This window comes from Xyrauchen texanus, chromosome 27, assembly GCF_025860055.1.
Source record: "Xyrauchen texanus isolate HMW12.3.18 chromosome 27, RBS_HiC_50CHRs, whole genome shotgun sequence".
Taxonomy (NCBI): domain Eukaryota; kingdom Metazoa; phylum Chordata; class Actinopteri; order Cypriniformes; family Catostomidae; genus Xyrauchen; species Xyrauchen texanus.
Window position 1 is genome coordinate 14,189,437 of NC_068302.1, and position 16,650 is coordinate 14,206,086.

Sequence of the window (16,650 nt, forward strand, 5' to 3'; positions counted from 1 at the left end):
ATTTTTTTTAAATACCACATCTTAGCCATTCACATTTCTGTACATGTTTACATTGCATATTTCTGTTGAATTTTAAATGATCTAGGAATTTATTCAAGAACATATGTTTGTACACTGACTCCTAATGAAATGGATTCAGCATCATTCATACACAATATTTTTCAGTTACCAATGCAGTGTAGAAATTCCCTAGTCACAGTCGGCCATGATTAATTCTTGAGTGAGTGTCCAATACTGGTGGTTACTGAGATTAAGCCAGTAGGCTGGTCACGTGATTCTAACATGGCAGCCCCCATGAGGAGACCCTTCATGTAAAATAAAACCACTTTTATGTTATAGATATGATTGACATGGTCATTTGTCATCTGCTTCAAAATTACTATTCATTACTTGGAGAAACTTTTAACAAGGAAGAAATTACTGAATGCACCTTTAAGTGTGTTCTTGACACATGCTATGTTATCACAAGAGTATTGAGTGTAGTTTCATTTATTTGATAGTGATCCAGTGGTTTCCTCCCGACTACTTCAAATATTTAATTTTTTTCACCAGAGTGCCAGTTAATTTTTGTGGTGTGCGTTTCCAAAGACTGGGTTGGGAACATTTGATTTTTTTTGCCTCAAAATATCAGTATTAAGAGCATATAAAATGCATAGCATACTTCAGATTTGCAGAGTCTGAAGCGAATCATCAGATTGATGCTAATGTTTAAATTCAGTGGCTCATCCTGTCTGATCGGAGCGTGAGGCCACCTTTATTTTGGTTTTTAGATTAACAGCAGCTGGTCATAGGTGTTAATTGAGAGTATTCCATTTATTTGATTTTGGTTTTTTTTTTGTCCTCAAAGTTGAACTTTTTAAGAGCTCAATCAGTGCAAGGGCTTCTCTTTGAAGTATGACATTTTGATTTCTGCCTGTGACTCAAGTTGAACACATTTTAACAAAAAATGAAGTGGAACACTTGAAAAAGATTACCAGGAAATCAAAACATGATCACTCAAAAAAATTGAGCATTCCAAAAATAACATTACTGAAGTACTCGAACAATAACTGGAATACACACACACAAAAATAAACCACTGAACATATTGAGATGGTTTAGTGTGCAAGTTCAAGGTGATAAATTAACCAGATTTAAAACCATATCTTCTGAAGCTGATCAAAATCTATTATGTCACTGCTCAATCCTCTGTCAGATCATGGCTCTGGGATACCAGAGACCCCTAATACTTCCCTGCCCATTTTCTGAAGGAATTTTTGTTAAACACTTCATTTTGTTGTAAGCTGTATATCTTCAAATTTACATTGTTTTTTTTTCTCTACAAATATGATGAAATTGTTAAGTTCAGACATTTGAATATTAAATGTTATTTATAAATTTATAGATGAACAAGTGCAACATGTTAAACTAATGTCATGTCAGAATTATTGAACAGCACCACAAAGCCCAAATTATCAGTTGGAAACTCTGAAAGGGATCACCAAGTCTAAGACATTTCCTCTATGGTGGCTACAACGCAACTGGACTAAATGGCTATATTTGGAAACAGAAGAATGCATTATGTTCATTTTGTTTGCCAAAATGTCTGTCAAAGTCTGGACTATACTTGCACAAAATGAATTGGTTTAACATATGTATTATTTCTCACATCAATATTGCTAGATAAAGTTCCTGTTACTCAATCTGTTGCTTTAATATCAGTACATGTGAGAAAACTATAAGGCTACAGATTAAGAACAGAGAAATAAAACACTTTGGTAATTGTGTCGATTTGGAAAAGCTGCACAGGACAAAAAAATGGATTAGATGGGTGTCTGTGTGCTACAGAGGAGTGTAGAAGTTTTCCAGGATGTGAAAAATATTTATTTTTGCATGTATGAAAAGTTATCAAGGTGATGAAAAGCTGAACGGTGAAAATGGACAATTCACAATGATGGATATGACTAGCAAATGCCACTATTTCTCTGCCTTACTTCAACATGGTGTAATAGGAGTAGCGGATTAAGACCGAAATGAAAGTCATTAATCAGGGAACTGGTATAACACCAAAACAGAAAAGAAATATTGGATGGATATTTAGAGCTGCAGGTACTTCGTTGCCATGGCAAGGATAGGAGCACCTGTTGGGACTCCAGGGAAGGGGCCGCTGGATCCAGCAATGTCGATATGGGAATAAGGCAGAGGGTTATCAGAGTCCAGTCCATGCTAAAGGGCAAAGATATAGGCAGTTAACAACTTAAAGGAACAATTCACCCAAAACTGAATTCTATTATTATTCACCATATGCCATACATTTTTCCAATGAACACAAAAAGGAGAAAATTTGACAGTTCATAGATGAGGCTACACCAAATATTCGACTACAAATGTATCGTATAGCTTCAGAAGACTTGAGTTGATGCACCATTATATTTTTCTGTTTTGTTGTCCTTTTTGGAGATTGACAATCATGGTCATTCTTCAAGATTTAACTTTGTATTCCACGGACAAAATAACTTCATTCAGAAGGACAAAAGGGTGTGCTTTCTCATAGTTCTCCATTCTGTAAACTATTATTGAAAGAACACATTGGTGGGTTTGTGTGTGCCTACCTTGTCTAGTCCAGAGGCCATGATAAGGAAGGCGGCAGGCGCCTGGTGTCCACGTGGTGTGCCAGAAGAGGGGAGGTTATTTGACTGCAGGATATCCTCGTACTCAGACTTCCCTTTGTGGAACTCGTAATCCTCTCGACGAATAGAGGACACTTCAAACATATCTCCAAGAACTTCTCCCGCTGTCACAAACACAAACAGATTGCTGTAAACTAAAGCCACATTCACGGAAGCAAAAACAAGCAAACAAAACAAAAACATACCATTCTGCCACTGCAGAGCGTTCCCAAAGCGGTGAGCAGCACCATTATCCATTATGATCTACAGTGAAAAACGGAGAGAGACAGATGTAGCAATTTTACCTGTTTTACCCAACCTCACAAGTTATCTAGGAGTGCGTTCAAGTACTCACGGAGTAGTTTGGTCCCATGGCTCTGATGGCATGTCCAGTCAGAGTGGCGATTGTGAAGAGTTGGGGAGACACTTCCTTTAATGCCTAGGAGAAAAATGCACACTTTTGGTATTATCTTAATTAATGTTACCAACAATTTATTATCCCCATTTCTCCACAATTTGGCATACCCAATAACCAATGTGCTCTAATAATCATGGTTGTGCAGTGTCTCGCCTCGATCTGGGTGGCGGAGGACAAATCTTACTTCCCTTGCTTCTGAGACAAATCAGCCAGAGCATCCCATCATGCGACTTGAGCGCATTGCCACGGAGACCTAGCACATGGAGGCTAACGCTTTTCACCATGGCATCCACGCACAACTTCCCACACGCCCCACTGAGAGCGAGAACCACCTTACAGCGACCAAGAGGAAGGGAACCCATGCGACTCTACCCACCAAGGTCCGAAATTAACTTTTTGGCACACCAGCTAAGGTGGCTGGTAGATGACAAATTTACCAGCCAGTGAGATTTCTTACCGGCCAATTCATTTTATTTATGAGAGTGCTCATGATTTCCTACATAAATTGCAAAAGAGTGCACCTACAAGTATACATAGCACATTAACTGTTCTTGGTTTATTTGGAGTGAGTCAATTAATTCAGTTAGCCCCCAACTGGATTAAGTCATAACTCTTTAATTCACTAAAGAGTGCCGGCTCATAGATTTACTGCCAACTAGGGATGACCCAATACCATTTTTTGGAGAACGTCTCAGTTATGTACGCAACATCGGTTCCCCTGAGATGAGGGGAACAAGACACTGCATCATTAAGCTGATGCTATGGGGAGTGCCCATAAGTGCTATGGTATTTGAGCCCCGCCCTTTTAGGCGCAAAATTGTCCGGTATAAAAGCGGGCCCGCAAAACACCATTCCTCAGAATTTTCTGACTGAGGGACAGTGCATAGCTTGCACCTCAAAAGAACTCAATTTATAGAACAAAAGTCTTGTAGTGCGTCCAGCTTTCGCAATGTCTCGTTCCCCTAGTCTCAGGGAACCGAGGTTACATACATAACCGAGACGTTCCCTTACAACTTGTTACACTTGACATTGCATCACTAAGCTGACGCTATGGGGAACAGAGTCCCATCATGCCGCACTACACAACATAACCTTCCCAGAGAGGAAAACATGACGCTGCAGTCCTGTGGGACAGCGACCATCATGAGCATGACACAAGTGAATGACCCTCATGGTGGGACAGAAGGGGAACACTCAGAATGGATATATGAAATAACCCCGTCACAAACCCAATCGAGGAGGAAGTTTCATTTAAAATTAAGTGCTTGTGACTTTGGGAACACACTGGTCCAAATATAGGCGGTTGTGTGAAATGATAGATCCAGCTGAGGGGGGCATAAATATGTTTGGCCAGTAAAATAGTTCTCTAAACAGAGGACCTGCTATGAGAGATATTACATATAGGTTGTAAAACCTTGCGAATGCATTTAGAGAAGACCATCATGCTTGTAAGGACACACCGTTCATCCATGCCCATGAAGATGCCAAGTCTCTGCCATGACTCGTGCATGTTGACGGCAAAGTAAAGGGCTTCTAGACAAGATGAAAAGGTGTTTTGAAGGAAGAATTCTGGAGGAATGGTGTTTAAGCACCTGCATTTATACCAGACAGCTTTGTTCCTAAAAGGGCGGGGCTCAAACACCATTGCCAATATTAGAATAGCTGTTATTGTAGCAGGGTTACAACTAGGTTGTTTAGAAGAACACTCCCCATAGTGTCAGCTTAGTGACACAATGTCATGTATAAACGATTCGTAAGGGAACGAGTACTTTTCAGTATTCACAGATACTGATAACTGTTTATTTGTTTTATTTTTTTTCTGAAATCCATGTCAACAGTTTATTTAAATTGTATCATCAAAATTGTCTACATTAAAACTTGAATCAAATTAAAATAGAACAATTCATTCTCAAAATTATTGTATTAATTATAATTTTTTTCAAAGTGCTTGAATTCATAACCTCACAGCAAAATTCAAATTGTCAAATAAAGTGCTGCATTACAAGTGAGAGATACTGTGTAAATTAGTAGTATTACATTGAAAGCCCTTTCCGTTTCTGTTTGTTTTAACCTCCAGAAATGCCAGTCATTACATGACTCCAAGTGATTATTAAACTGAACATGGCTGCTACTTAAATATGTAGTCTGCATGAACTGAATTAGCGCTCTGCTGCCAGTAATCTGCTACAAACAGAGCACGCGAGTTTGAGATAAGGACCTCGTAAGAGTATCCAAAGTCAGCACATCACCGGCTGCACACTACAATAACATGAGCGGTATCCCTACTGCTAACTGAGACATTCAATGAGCAGTAGGACTAGCTAATGAGAGACATTCTTTGTAAACACTTGCAACATTACTAACTGCAGGCATACAGAGCCCCCTGGAGGACAAAACTGGAACAATATTTTACAACCTGATGGTCAGGTCTAGGCTCAGCAATGTTATGCAGCAATAAAAAGTAATCTGAATGACCAGGTTATACCATCAATGGATTTTTTTTCCCTGACGGCACAAGCATATTACAGGATGACAATTCCAAGGTTCATCAGGCTTAAATTGTGAAAGAGTGGTTCAGGGAGCATAAGGAATAATTTTTACGCATGAATTGGCTGCCACAGATTCTTGACCTTAACCCAATTGAAAGTCTTTGGGATGTGCTGGAGAAGACTTTACAGAGTGGTTAAACTCTCCTGTCATCAATACAAGACGTCGGCCGGAAATAAATATTTTGACATTTAGGTTTGAATAAATTTGTCGAAACAATGCCACAAATAATGCACACCGTAATCAAAGCTAAAGGTAGTCCAACGAAAAATATCAGAGTATGCAATTTGTTTTTGTCCAGTGTATGGGTATGCAGGTAAAATGAACATGTCACATTAACATCTTTCCTGGACTGACAAAAATACATTTTTCACTCAAACTTAAATTTAGAGAGCAGAATAATTTCTAAACTGATAATTAGTCACCACTCACTGGTTGACAACAATGCTGCATTTTACCATTTTAAAATGTTTAAAATCACATATTGGTTCATGCCATTTTAAAAAGAGCAGTAAACAGTATTTACTGTGCAATATTCAGTAAACAGTACGATAGAATCATAAAGCAACATATTTACAAGGGACAGAGTGAATACAGTATGCAGTATACCTGCTCCTTCATCTCACACAGCAAGTCAACCATGACCATTCTTCCTTCAGCATCAGTGTTTCCAACTCGGACTCTGCGACCAGCACGAGACACAACCAATTCATCCGCAACATAACAATCTGCCAAAGGATAAAAAAATAAATAAACAATTACTAATTAAGTAACAAACACACAAACAGATCAATACCAGTGGCATAGAACTGGGGTACATGTTACTTTTCTCACTGCTGGCTAGGATGGGACAATCGGTCGTTTATTATTACTGGATGAGGATTTTTAAAAATGCTTTTATAGATAATGCCGAGGCAGATTTCAATTCACAGGTAGGAATTTAAAAAAAAAAAAAATAACTATCCAGTGTAAAATGGCTTCAAAAGGAAATAAACGTTCTGAGATTTTAATGCGGCTGCATGGAGGATTCGGTTTTCAGAGCGTCAAGCGACCCATGCAGGAATAAATCTGTGTCTTACAAGTCACAGTCAGAGGCTGACAACATCTACAATTTCGGTCTGCATGTCAATTACCCACACATGTTTATATGAATTTAGAAAACATGAAATAAGTATATCAGATGAGTCATATGTGGAGTCAGTGAAGTGGCCCATAGAAATGATCAGTTGTTTTTTTTCAAAGAATTTTCATTTTCTAAAACATTCAACCGAATGCTTTTTCTGAATGTTTGATATGATGCAGTGAATAAATATGTATGCAATTAATATAATTTTCTATTTATCCGTGCATTAATTTGAACGGTTACTATGCACGGTGTAATGTGTTGTAAAGAAACACCATAGCAGGGCTCCAGACTAAAAAAAAAATTACTTCGGAGCCATTGGCTCCTTAACAGAAACATTCAAGGAATAGTTCACCCAAAAGTTTACTGATAATTTACTCACCCTCAGGCCATCCAAGATGTATCAGAGTTTCATTCTTTATCAAAACAGAATTTAAGATTTCATCAGGCCTCCTAGTTTAAACAATGCAAGTGCATGAGCACGCGTCACAGAGATGTACGCAAGCGAACATTTGAAGGTAAAAATTATAGAAGCATTGTTTTGATTCTAAAAATAAATCAATCGTTTGGACTCAGAAGAACTTCATTTGTCATCTGGAGTCGAATAAAATGATAAAAATGATTATTTTGATGCACCCTAAATATGTATTTTGTACGGAGTACATTGACTTGCATTAAATTCTGTTTCGATGAAGAAAGAAACTCAGATACATATTGGATGGACTGAAAGTGAGTAAATTATTAGCAAATTTTCATTTTTGGGTGAACTATTCCTTTTAAGGAGCCAAATGGTTGTTTTTCGTTATCAAATCACATAATTGCTTGATTTAGATTGTTGTTGTTGTTCAGAAACAAGATACAAAGCAGAAGAAAAGGAAGATAGCTGATAACCCGTTAATCGGGGGTATAATAACCAATATATATAGTTAAGATACGCAAGTTTGCATTCCTCTTTTGTCTCAATGTTCACACCCCTTTCATAATTTATACAAATATAAGATAATTATAATTTTTTTTATTTAGGTCTGCCCTTCAAAATCTACATAAGCATACATTTACATAAAGCATAGTACGCATATAGTAGTGTGTTGCCTTCTTGAGCATGAATTAATGTTTGCACCTTGCATAATAGATGTGTATGAGTCCCTCAAGTGTCCTAACTGTCAAAAGCTGGCTCTCATACATGTATAAAAGTGGTGCAAGACTTTGAATTACAAAGAAGCCGGAATTACACATGGGACTCCAGTTGTAAACACACTGACAGATGATTCGCTGAGAAAGTGACTGATTCAAACTGCTAACATACGCTCCAGAGTTCAAACCCTCAGTTATTTTCAGGCGATTCATGAAAGACCCGGTTCAAAAGTGTCATTTGGTCACGACTCTCTCACGCTGGATTTGTTGTTGCGTGCAGCGAGCTCATCACAACAGAATGGGTGAAAAACAGCTCGAGACACACCGATGGTGCATGCTCTAAAGATGTATTCGATAACTCACAAGATGATATCTGATGAAATCGCATATGAAGGCACACAACCCAACTGTCGACAATGGTGACTATGTTTTTAATTATTTTCACAATAAATGAGTTTGTTGCATTTGCGACAATTTTAGTCGCAGCCTGGAGCCCTGCAATGAGGGGCCCCCACCCCGGACCCATTTTTGGACACAAAGTTAACCAAATCCATGCCACTGGTCGACACACACTTACCAGAACCAACACTGTTCCGCACCATTGCCATTGCACCCACAACCTTGAGGTGTTTGGGCTTTAGTTTGGCTAGGATCTAAGAAATATACAGTACAAACACTGATATTAGACCCTAATAATCAAGTGAATAATAGAAATTTAGGCACATCAGTGGCAGTGCATGTGATCATCAATACCTGGAAGAAGCCAGCAACAGCAGCAGATCCACATTTATCTCTGTGCATTCCAGCCATGATTCCACCAGCCTTGATGTCAGCTCCACCAGTGTCATATGTAATTCCCTGCAACAGGATTCAATCGGTCAAAATTCACTAATAACTACATGCAAGAGTTCTGTTGTGCACAGAAAAATTTGCCGTCTCGCAACATTTCCTCCAGATTCACAAAAGGTAAATACGACCCTGTATGGTCTCTTCTATTTAACACATTCCATATCTCTAGAGCCACAAGGTGTAATTTTTGTGCATGTACAGTTTGAGTTTGATTTATATTTTATCCTAAATTTAGAAAAAAAAAATCTAAGTGCGAACTTAAATTATGATTTCTGTGCAAAACATTAGCACACATGTTTTATGCAAACATATGTGCATGTGAATCAGACCCAATGTTCTTGTATACAAGAAACTACTACATGGCTGTACAAATACAGTTGGCCTCAATCTCACCTTGCCGACCACCATAAGAGTCTGTTGAATGGGTCCTTCCCCACAGTACAGCAGCTTGATCACTCTGGCCTGATGACGTGGCACAGCTGAGGCAGAAATATGTCCCTTTTAAAGCATCACTAACGCACAAATTACATAACACAAATCACTAATCCCAACCAGAGTTGGAGTCTTGATGTTTAATCTTGAGACCTCTCAAAACCAAATAAATATGGCCTATGAGGAATTTCTGTTTTGAAAGAAATTGCAACATTTAAGAGGTGAAAATGTGAGCGTTTGAAATGAATGAGAAATCTAGACTAGTGGTTCCCAACACGGTTCCTGGAGGCCCCACAACACTGCACATTTTGTTAATCTACCTTTTCTGACACACCCAATTCAGGACTTGGAGTCTCCACAAACAAGCTGATGAGCTGAATCAGGCGAGTTTGATTAGGAAGATATCCAAAATGTGTAGTGTTGGGAGGCCTCCAGGAACAGGGTTGGGATTCACTGGTCTAGACTCCAATTCTGATGCAAATATGATGTAATAGCAGCCTATAATTGTGTCTGTGATATCAGATTAAGCTATTCTCTTACTGTTAGCACAGCGGTTTACTGCAGCCAAACAGGGATACTCTTTCTCCAGAGTATTCAAATCACTCACTACAGTCACCTGAGAAAGAGATCAAGATTAATAAAGCATGCACACTTTGTACTGAGATGAGCTATACCTATAAAGGTTCTGACTGGTCAACAAACACATGATTCAGTAACCGCTGAAGATTTGAACTACTAATGTTAGTGCTAGATCAATGACTGCATTCTAGTAGAAGAATGACACTTAATAAAATAACTTAATGAAAATGTGTTCCTTTGATATTTTTTTATTATGCAGTATCTAGTTTAGAAAAGCAGTAAGTCAATGCTATATTGTGAATATGGTCATGGCTAAAGGGGCTTCAGGCACTCCTTACAACTCCCTTTAGCCATGACTATATTTACAGTATAGCTTGTTTGCTCGTACACTGTTGCAGAAGTAAAGACTCACTTTTACAGGACTGTCCTTGAAGACTGTTTGAACATAATCAGCTACACGGGGGGCAGCCATACGTTCTGGGTCAGAGCCACCAATATCCCGATATACAAACCTACAAGAGAAACACATTGTATACCATAAACAACTAGATATGTAAAGTCTGTCAATACATTTCTATGTTGGCTTGACAAAGGCTTGTCTAAATGTTTTAAAGTAGTTTTAACATTTTGACAGATATACATGAATTACAGTTAGACAAATCGCCAGCTATTTCGATTTAAATAAGCTTAAGAGCCTATGATTTGATCATTATTGCAGTGATTAATATGTTTCAGCTGGCAACAATTCTTTTAACCCTAACTGATGCAGTGTGTAGCTTCTCATTTCTTAAACAACCATGTCGAAAGACGCATCTCGTGGTTGTGGACAAGATGTTACGGTGTTTCAGATGGGGCAAATTATTGGCCTGCATCAAGCAAAGAAAACTAAGGATATTGCTGAAATCACTGGAATTGGGTAAAGAACGGTCCAACGCATTATTAAAACCTGGAAGGATAGTGGTGAACCGTCAGCTTCATGGAAGAAATGTGGTCGGAAAAACACGAAGTCACATGGTAAAAAAAAAAAAAAGAAAAAGTTGACAGTAGAACTCACGGCTTTGTTTAATAGCAAAAGAAAGAGCATTTTCACATGCACAATGCGACGAGATCTTACAGGATTGGGATTAAACAGCGGTGTTGCCACAAGAAAGCCACTTGTTAGTGAGGCTAACTGAAAAAAACAACAACTTCAATATGCTAGGGAGCATAAAGATTGGACAGTGGAGCAATGGCAAAAGGTCTTGTGGTCTGATGAGTCCAGATTTGCCAACCTGGGGTTGCTTCAGTTGGTCAGGTCTAAGCTCAGCAACATTATGAGGCAATAAAATTAAGTCAGCTGACTACCTGAATGTACTGAATGACCAGGTTATCCCATTAATTGATTTTTTTCTTCCCTGACGGCACAGGCATATTCCAGGACAATAATGCAAAAATTAATTGGGCTCAAATTGTGAAAGAGTGGTTCAGAGAGCATGAGGAATCATTTTCATGCATGCATGCATGCATTGGCAACCATAGAGTTCTGAACTTAACCCCAATTGAAAGTCTTTGGGATGTGCTGAAGAAGATTTTACATAATGGTCCGACTCTCCCATCATCAATACAATATCTCGGCCAAAAATTAGTGCAACTCTGGAGCTTTATATATATATTATAAAATGTTACGTTGCATAAGGTTGTAGAAACAGTGCCACGACGAATGTGTGCCATAGTCAAAGCTAAAGACGGTTCAACAAAATGTGACTTCGTTCACAGTCTGAAGGCCTGTGCATAGTTTGATGAATGTAGCTTGAAAGTGCTAGGAGGTGTTAGTTTTAGAACCTTTGGTCTCGGTTTAGGGATTTTGAAAAATAACAGTATAATGGCTTCGTCAAGTCAACATAATAAACTTTGTAAAGCTGCACATCCCCTTTAAAGTCTATGGTTTTTAAGGCCTTATTTAGTTCACTTATTAAGCTGTTTTCATCATGGGGACTGTGAGGTAGGACCCCAGAATGAAGAGGCCTCACACTCGTAGACTCTTACCTGCCACTCTCCAGGGCAGTGGCCAGCTCAGTAATGTCTGCTCCCTTCGATTTATCTTCCACCCAGATGCCCAGCACGTCCACCTTAGGGAGGGGCGATTTCAGTTCCCTCACCTCTAAAGGCTGTGGAGAGAGAAATAACGGAGTAACATTGTTTCGGTATTTCCAACTATTAACGTCTATAACTAAAGAGTAGAGGCAGAGAAGTAGAAACATACAAAGTAAGGATGTGGCCAAGGAGGAACATTTTTAAAAATGTAAGCATTTTGAAATACTGAGCCTTGAAAAAGTACTCCAAAAGCCCCCAGTGCATTTTTCATAATCATTTGTCAGATTCCAAATTAAGAATACATCAAGTAGACTTTTCCCCCAGCTGGTAAAATGTCCAAATCTCTCAAAATTAAAAACATTAAACCTAAAACTAGAATTTTGAGAAGAATAAAGTATTCCCCCACCCACTTTAATACTTTGTTAAACCACCTTTTACAGCTATTACAGCCATCAGTCATTTTGGATAAGTCTCTATCAACTTTGCCCAACACAATGGAGCAATATTAGCCCATTCCTCACAAAATTGCTCAAGCTGTACAACGTCAGTTGGGGATCGGCAATAGACAGCAATTCTGAGGTCCCTTCACATGTTTAATAAGGTTGAGGTCAAGGACATACATTTTCTTAATTTTAAGCAACTCTAGTGTTGCTCTAGCTTTGTGCTTTCGTTCATTGTCCTGCTGAAATAAAACCTGGGCTGTAGTTCCATATTTCTTCCACTTCTGTTTGATGGACTGCACTGAGCACTGAAGTATGTTTATTGCTTTTGAAATGGCCTTGTCTCTATCCCCAGATTTATGCTTCTCCACAATTATATCCCTTACTTGTTTTGCATGCTCTATTGTCTTCATTTTGTTTTTTGTTCAAAGGAAAATCCAACAATACAATTTGATCTTCTAGAGTGAGAAGGTACAGTATTTATTAGAGGTAGACCGATATATCGGTGCCGATAGTTGCTTTTCGGAATTATCGGTTATCTCCAAAACGTGTCGAATGTTGCCGATAGTTTTTTTTACATAATTTCGACATTTTAAAATAAGAGTCCCCAGTGCGTTTCGGCCTTGTTTATACATAATAGTACTGCATTATGCACAAAATCTTAATTTTTTTTTCTGGTTATTATTGGGATTTTGGTAAAATTACAAAGTAAAAAATATATATTTTTTCCCATTCTATATATATATATATATATCGCTTTTAAAAACTAGCAACTGATTAATCGGTTCTCTGCCTTTCCCACCCCCCTTAGTTATTGGTATCTGCAATATCGGTGGACCTCAACTGTTTATGATCATGAAGTAATTGAAAGCAGCTTATCCTCTAATTTAAAAGCACTAGTGGAGACAGAAGCAACCCATTGGATGCGTTTATAAGACAATATCTCGCACCAGAGCAAGGTTAACAAAGTAATTACAAAATGCATGAATAGTCTTTATTCTCAATGTTAGTTTTATTTATTTTAGATTTTTTCTTTTTGTCATGACATAGAATACTGTGTAACAGCTGAGGAAAAAGTTATATTTTAATATATTCTAAATTTGGAATCTGACACCAAAAATTGTGAAGAGCGAAGTACTTTTTCAAGGCACTGTAAGCAATACAAAAAGCTATTTTATAGTTAAAGTCAACATTAAATGCCATCCTCAAGCCATTTTATATCTGTAGTCTATTATATTTCCAAGTGAAAAAGGATATTCAATGAGAAAAAAAAACAAACATATGGGGCAGGACTTGATTTTATTCATCAGGATTTGACTGAATTGTGAAAAGTGGTCATTCCATACCATAATGGAGCAACAACTGAATGCGGGTTTGCTAAAATGATGCCTAGATTATAATTATTTAAAAAAAAAAAAAAAAAAAAAACCATCTCACCACATAGAGAACTTGCAGGGCTCCCAGTACAGCCGCTAAGGTGTTTCGTGCATAGCTGTTGTGTTGGGGGCAAACCAGCAGAGGGCGCTGCATACCAGCTTTCAGAGCCCTGCAGCAAGGAGAAAGAAGATCAAAGAAGCGAAACTGCCAGATGAGGAAAAACTGCACTTCAAAGAGGGAAATTAGTTTTAAAAGCACAGCAGGCTATGGACTGTTAGAACACGGTGTTCTTTTCACAGGATGTAAAATTGATCATAACAAATTAGAGCCTCATTCTGCTCATGTTTGCATAGGCACCTCTTAATGCCATTAGCACCAGCATCACTGAATCGTCTGACATCATCATAGTCCCGATTCACTGGACCAGTGGAGGCAAATACCAATCGGTTTCCAGGGAGACCAGGAACCTTAACAACCACGACTTCTTCCCCTAAGCCACTGTCCACCTGAATGAGTGACAGACGTATGTAATAAATCAATAAACATAAAAATCAATGTTGTTCAAGTGTGTGTAAACTCACTGCACTGTAGTCCTGCAAGGGTGCTTTTAAACACTCCAGCACATCAGGGAGCTGATCACAACATTGGGCTACCAAGATAATGCCATCAAAACTGTAAAAACAAAAAATAGAGAAATAATTCAGATCAATTTTCACAATATTTCAATCATCTTTCACTTTAATAGAATATGAAAGCTGTACTACATCCATACAAACAGTGCTGTGATAACTTGCCTTTAAAGGAATAATTCACCCTAAAATGAAAATTCTGTCATCATTTTATCATTCCAAAGCCATATGAATTTCTTCCAGAGAACAATTTTTTTTAAAGAATATCCTTACTATGTTTTTCCCATATAGTGAAAGTGAATGAGTGCGAAGGCTGTCAAGCCCTAAAATTACAAAAAGCACCATAAAATTTGCATTAGTTACCCATACACTATATTCCAAGTCCTCTTATAGTTCAGTTTGTTTCTTACACAGAGCTATCAAAGGGATTGTTCACCCAAAAATGAAAATTCTCTCATCATTTACTCACTCTCATGCCATCCCAGATGTGTTTGACTTTCTTCAGCTGAACACAAATTAAGATTTTTAGAATAATATTTCAGTTCTGCAAGTCCATACAATGCAAGTGAATGGAGACCAGAACTTTGAAACTCCAAAAATCAATAAAAGCCTAAAATCCATAAGACTCCAGTGGTTAAATCCATGTCTTCTGAACAAAATTTTCACATCATCTTGACATCAGCAGTCTCTTTGGCGATCATGATTTCAAGCTCTATTAGACTTAGTAGAGTCATCTAGCACTCTGTGCATGCATCAAGCTCTAGGAAGTCTAATCAAGTTTGAAATCATGATTGTGTCAAGAGACTGCAATGTCAAGATATACAGTAAAAAATAAACATTTTGGTTTGTTCTTACCCAAAACCAATTGGAAAGCTTCTGAAGATTTAGATTTAACCACTGGAGTTTTATGGATTACTTTTATGGAGCTACAAAGTGTTGTTCACCGTTCACTTGCAATCAGAGGACCAACAGAGCTGAGGTATTCTTTTTTATTCTGCAACTAAAAATACAGTCATGCACATCTGGGATGGCATGAGGGTGAGTAAATGATGAGAGAATTTTCATTTTTTGGTGAACTATCCCTTTAAGTCATTATTATTCAAAACTTCACCTTTAGTGCTCCGTGGAAAAGAAAAAAGTACCTTTAATAAATGTTTGAAACGACATGATGAAATAATGACAGAATTTTCATTTTGTGTGAACTTTCCATTGAATTTGTCACCTTTCTTGCTCAACTTATAAAGGCCAGCAATAAGACAGCAATCTGTAGTTTTTCTCATGTCAGCACAGTAAGTTGTCTGATAGCATGGTGTAAAGTCCACGTGTTGCTTGGCCAACTGAGATAATAGCAGTGATGGTTAAAAAAAATAAAAAATAGAGTAAACTACTGTGGTTCTCACTTTTGATCCTTGCAGTCAGAGGTCCACTGGACAGGCTGGATACTGTGAGGAAGAGATAATTTAAGCATCATTAAAGTTTAAGCTTACACACTTGAAAATATTGTGTTAAGCGAAACTCATTATCATGCTGAAGGCCTTGAGATGATCTTATCTTACAATACAAAATAAAATACAAATGTTGCATTGCAATTGCAGCTGGTCTCAGTAATTATTATCATCTTTAACTCAATATACTTTATTGTTGTTAAATGCCATGCAGTTTGAAAGCAGGTTGTGCAAGTCTTTTGAATGAGTGTCAGTGCATAGTTTTGTCTATTAAATGACTAATCAAAATCCTCCAAAATGTAATTCAGACAATTCCAGCAAAGACAGTTCCTCGTTGCTGACATGGCAAATTAAATAAATAAAAGAAAATAAAAAAGGAAAGAAAAACAAGAACTTGTAGTGTCTTTTCAGTATCTTATTACACTTAATTATATTTAGTTTTCTTTTTCTACCGGTATATAATATTTCCACTATCTCTTTTCTTATAGATACACAATAGATAGTTTGGAACAAAGTGAAACACTGCAAACAAATATATTTTACACGAACACGCTTGAAACGGGAAAAAAATTAACAAACAAGAATGCTTAAACCATTTTAATGTAGGAAAAGTGACCTATTTTATTAATCAACATTTTATGTATCTGTCATTAATTTGAGTTTTTAGCGATTATTACTTTAAGCTCATTGCAGCGGCACAAAAGCTCAGATAACACAGTGTCTGTACTAAACACATACACCCAACACAAAGAAATGTGCCAAAGTGGTAATGGGCTCGTAACTCATTTATTAAACATGATATTGCAAGGAATCCTCTTACCTAACAGACATTGTATTTGTCCGCTCGACGTCTTGAAGAAGTGAAGCCGAGAAGTCTTGCCGCCCGTCAGCTGACAGATTTCAAGAGACAAATCACATGACCAGTGGATCACATGATTCCGGGTTGTAGTTTTTCT

General features: G+C 37.7%; 1 protein-coding gene across 1 annotated transcript; it reads right to left on the bottom strand.

Annotated features, from left to right (window-relative positions):
* Window positions 1-794: 794 nt before the first annotated feature.
* Window positions 795-16,588, bottom strand: zgc:152830 (uncharacterized protein LOC767682 homolog). The gene is made up of 16 exons (XM_052094474.1): window positions 16,515-16,588; window positions 15,650-15,691; window positions 14,202-14,292; window positions 13,978-14,126; window positions 13,681-13,789; window positions 11,756-11,877; window positions 10,143-10,242; window positions 9,692-9,767; window positions 9,113-9,198; window positions 8,624-8,728; window positions 8,448-8,523; window positions 6,223-6,341; window positions 3,004-3,087; window positions 2,855-2,912; window positions 2,592-2,773; window positions 795-2,205 (listed from the first exon to the last, which is right to left on the bottom strand). Exons 1-16 carry the CDS (start codon window positions 16,523-16,525, stop codon window positions 2,077-2,079), a joined length of 1,539 nt encoding a protein of 512 aa, XP_051950434.1. The 5' UTR covers window positions 16,526-16,588; the 3' UTR covers window positions 795-2,076.
* Between the last annotated feature and the right edge of the window lie 62 nt (window positions 16,589-16,650).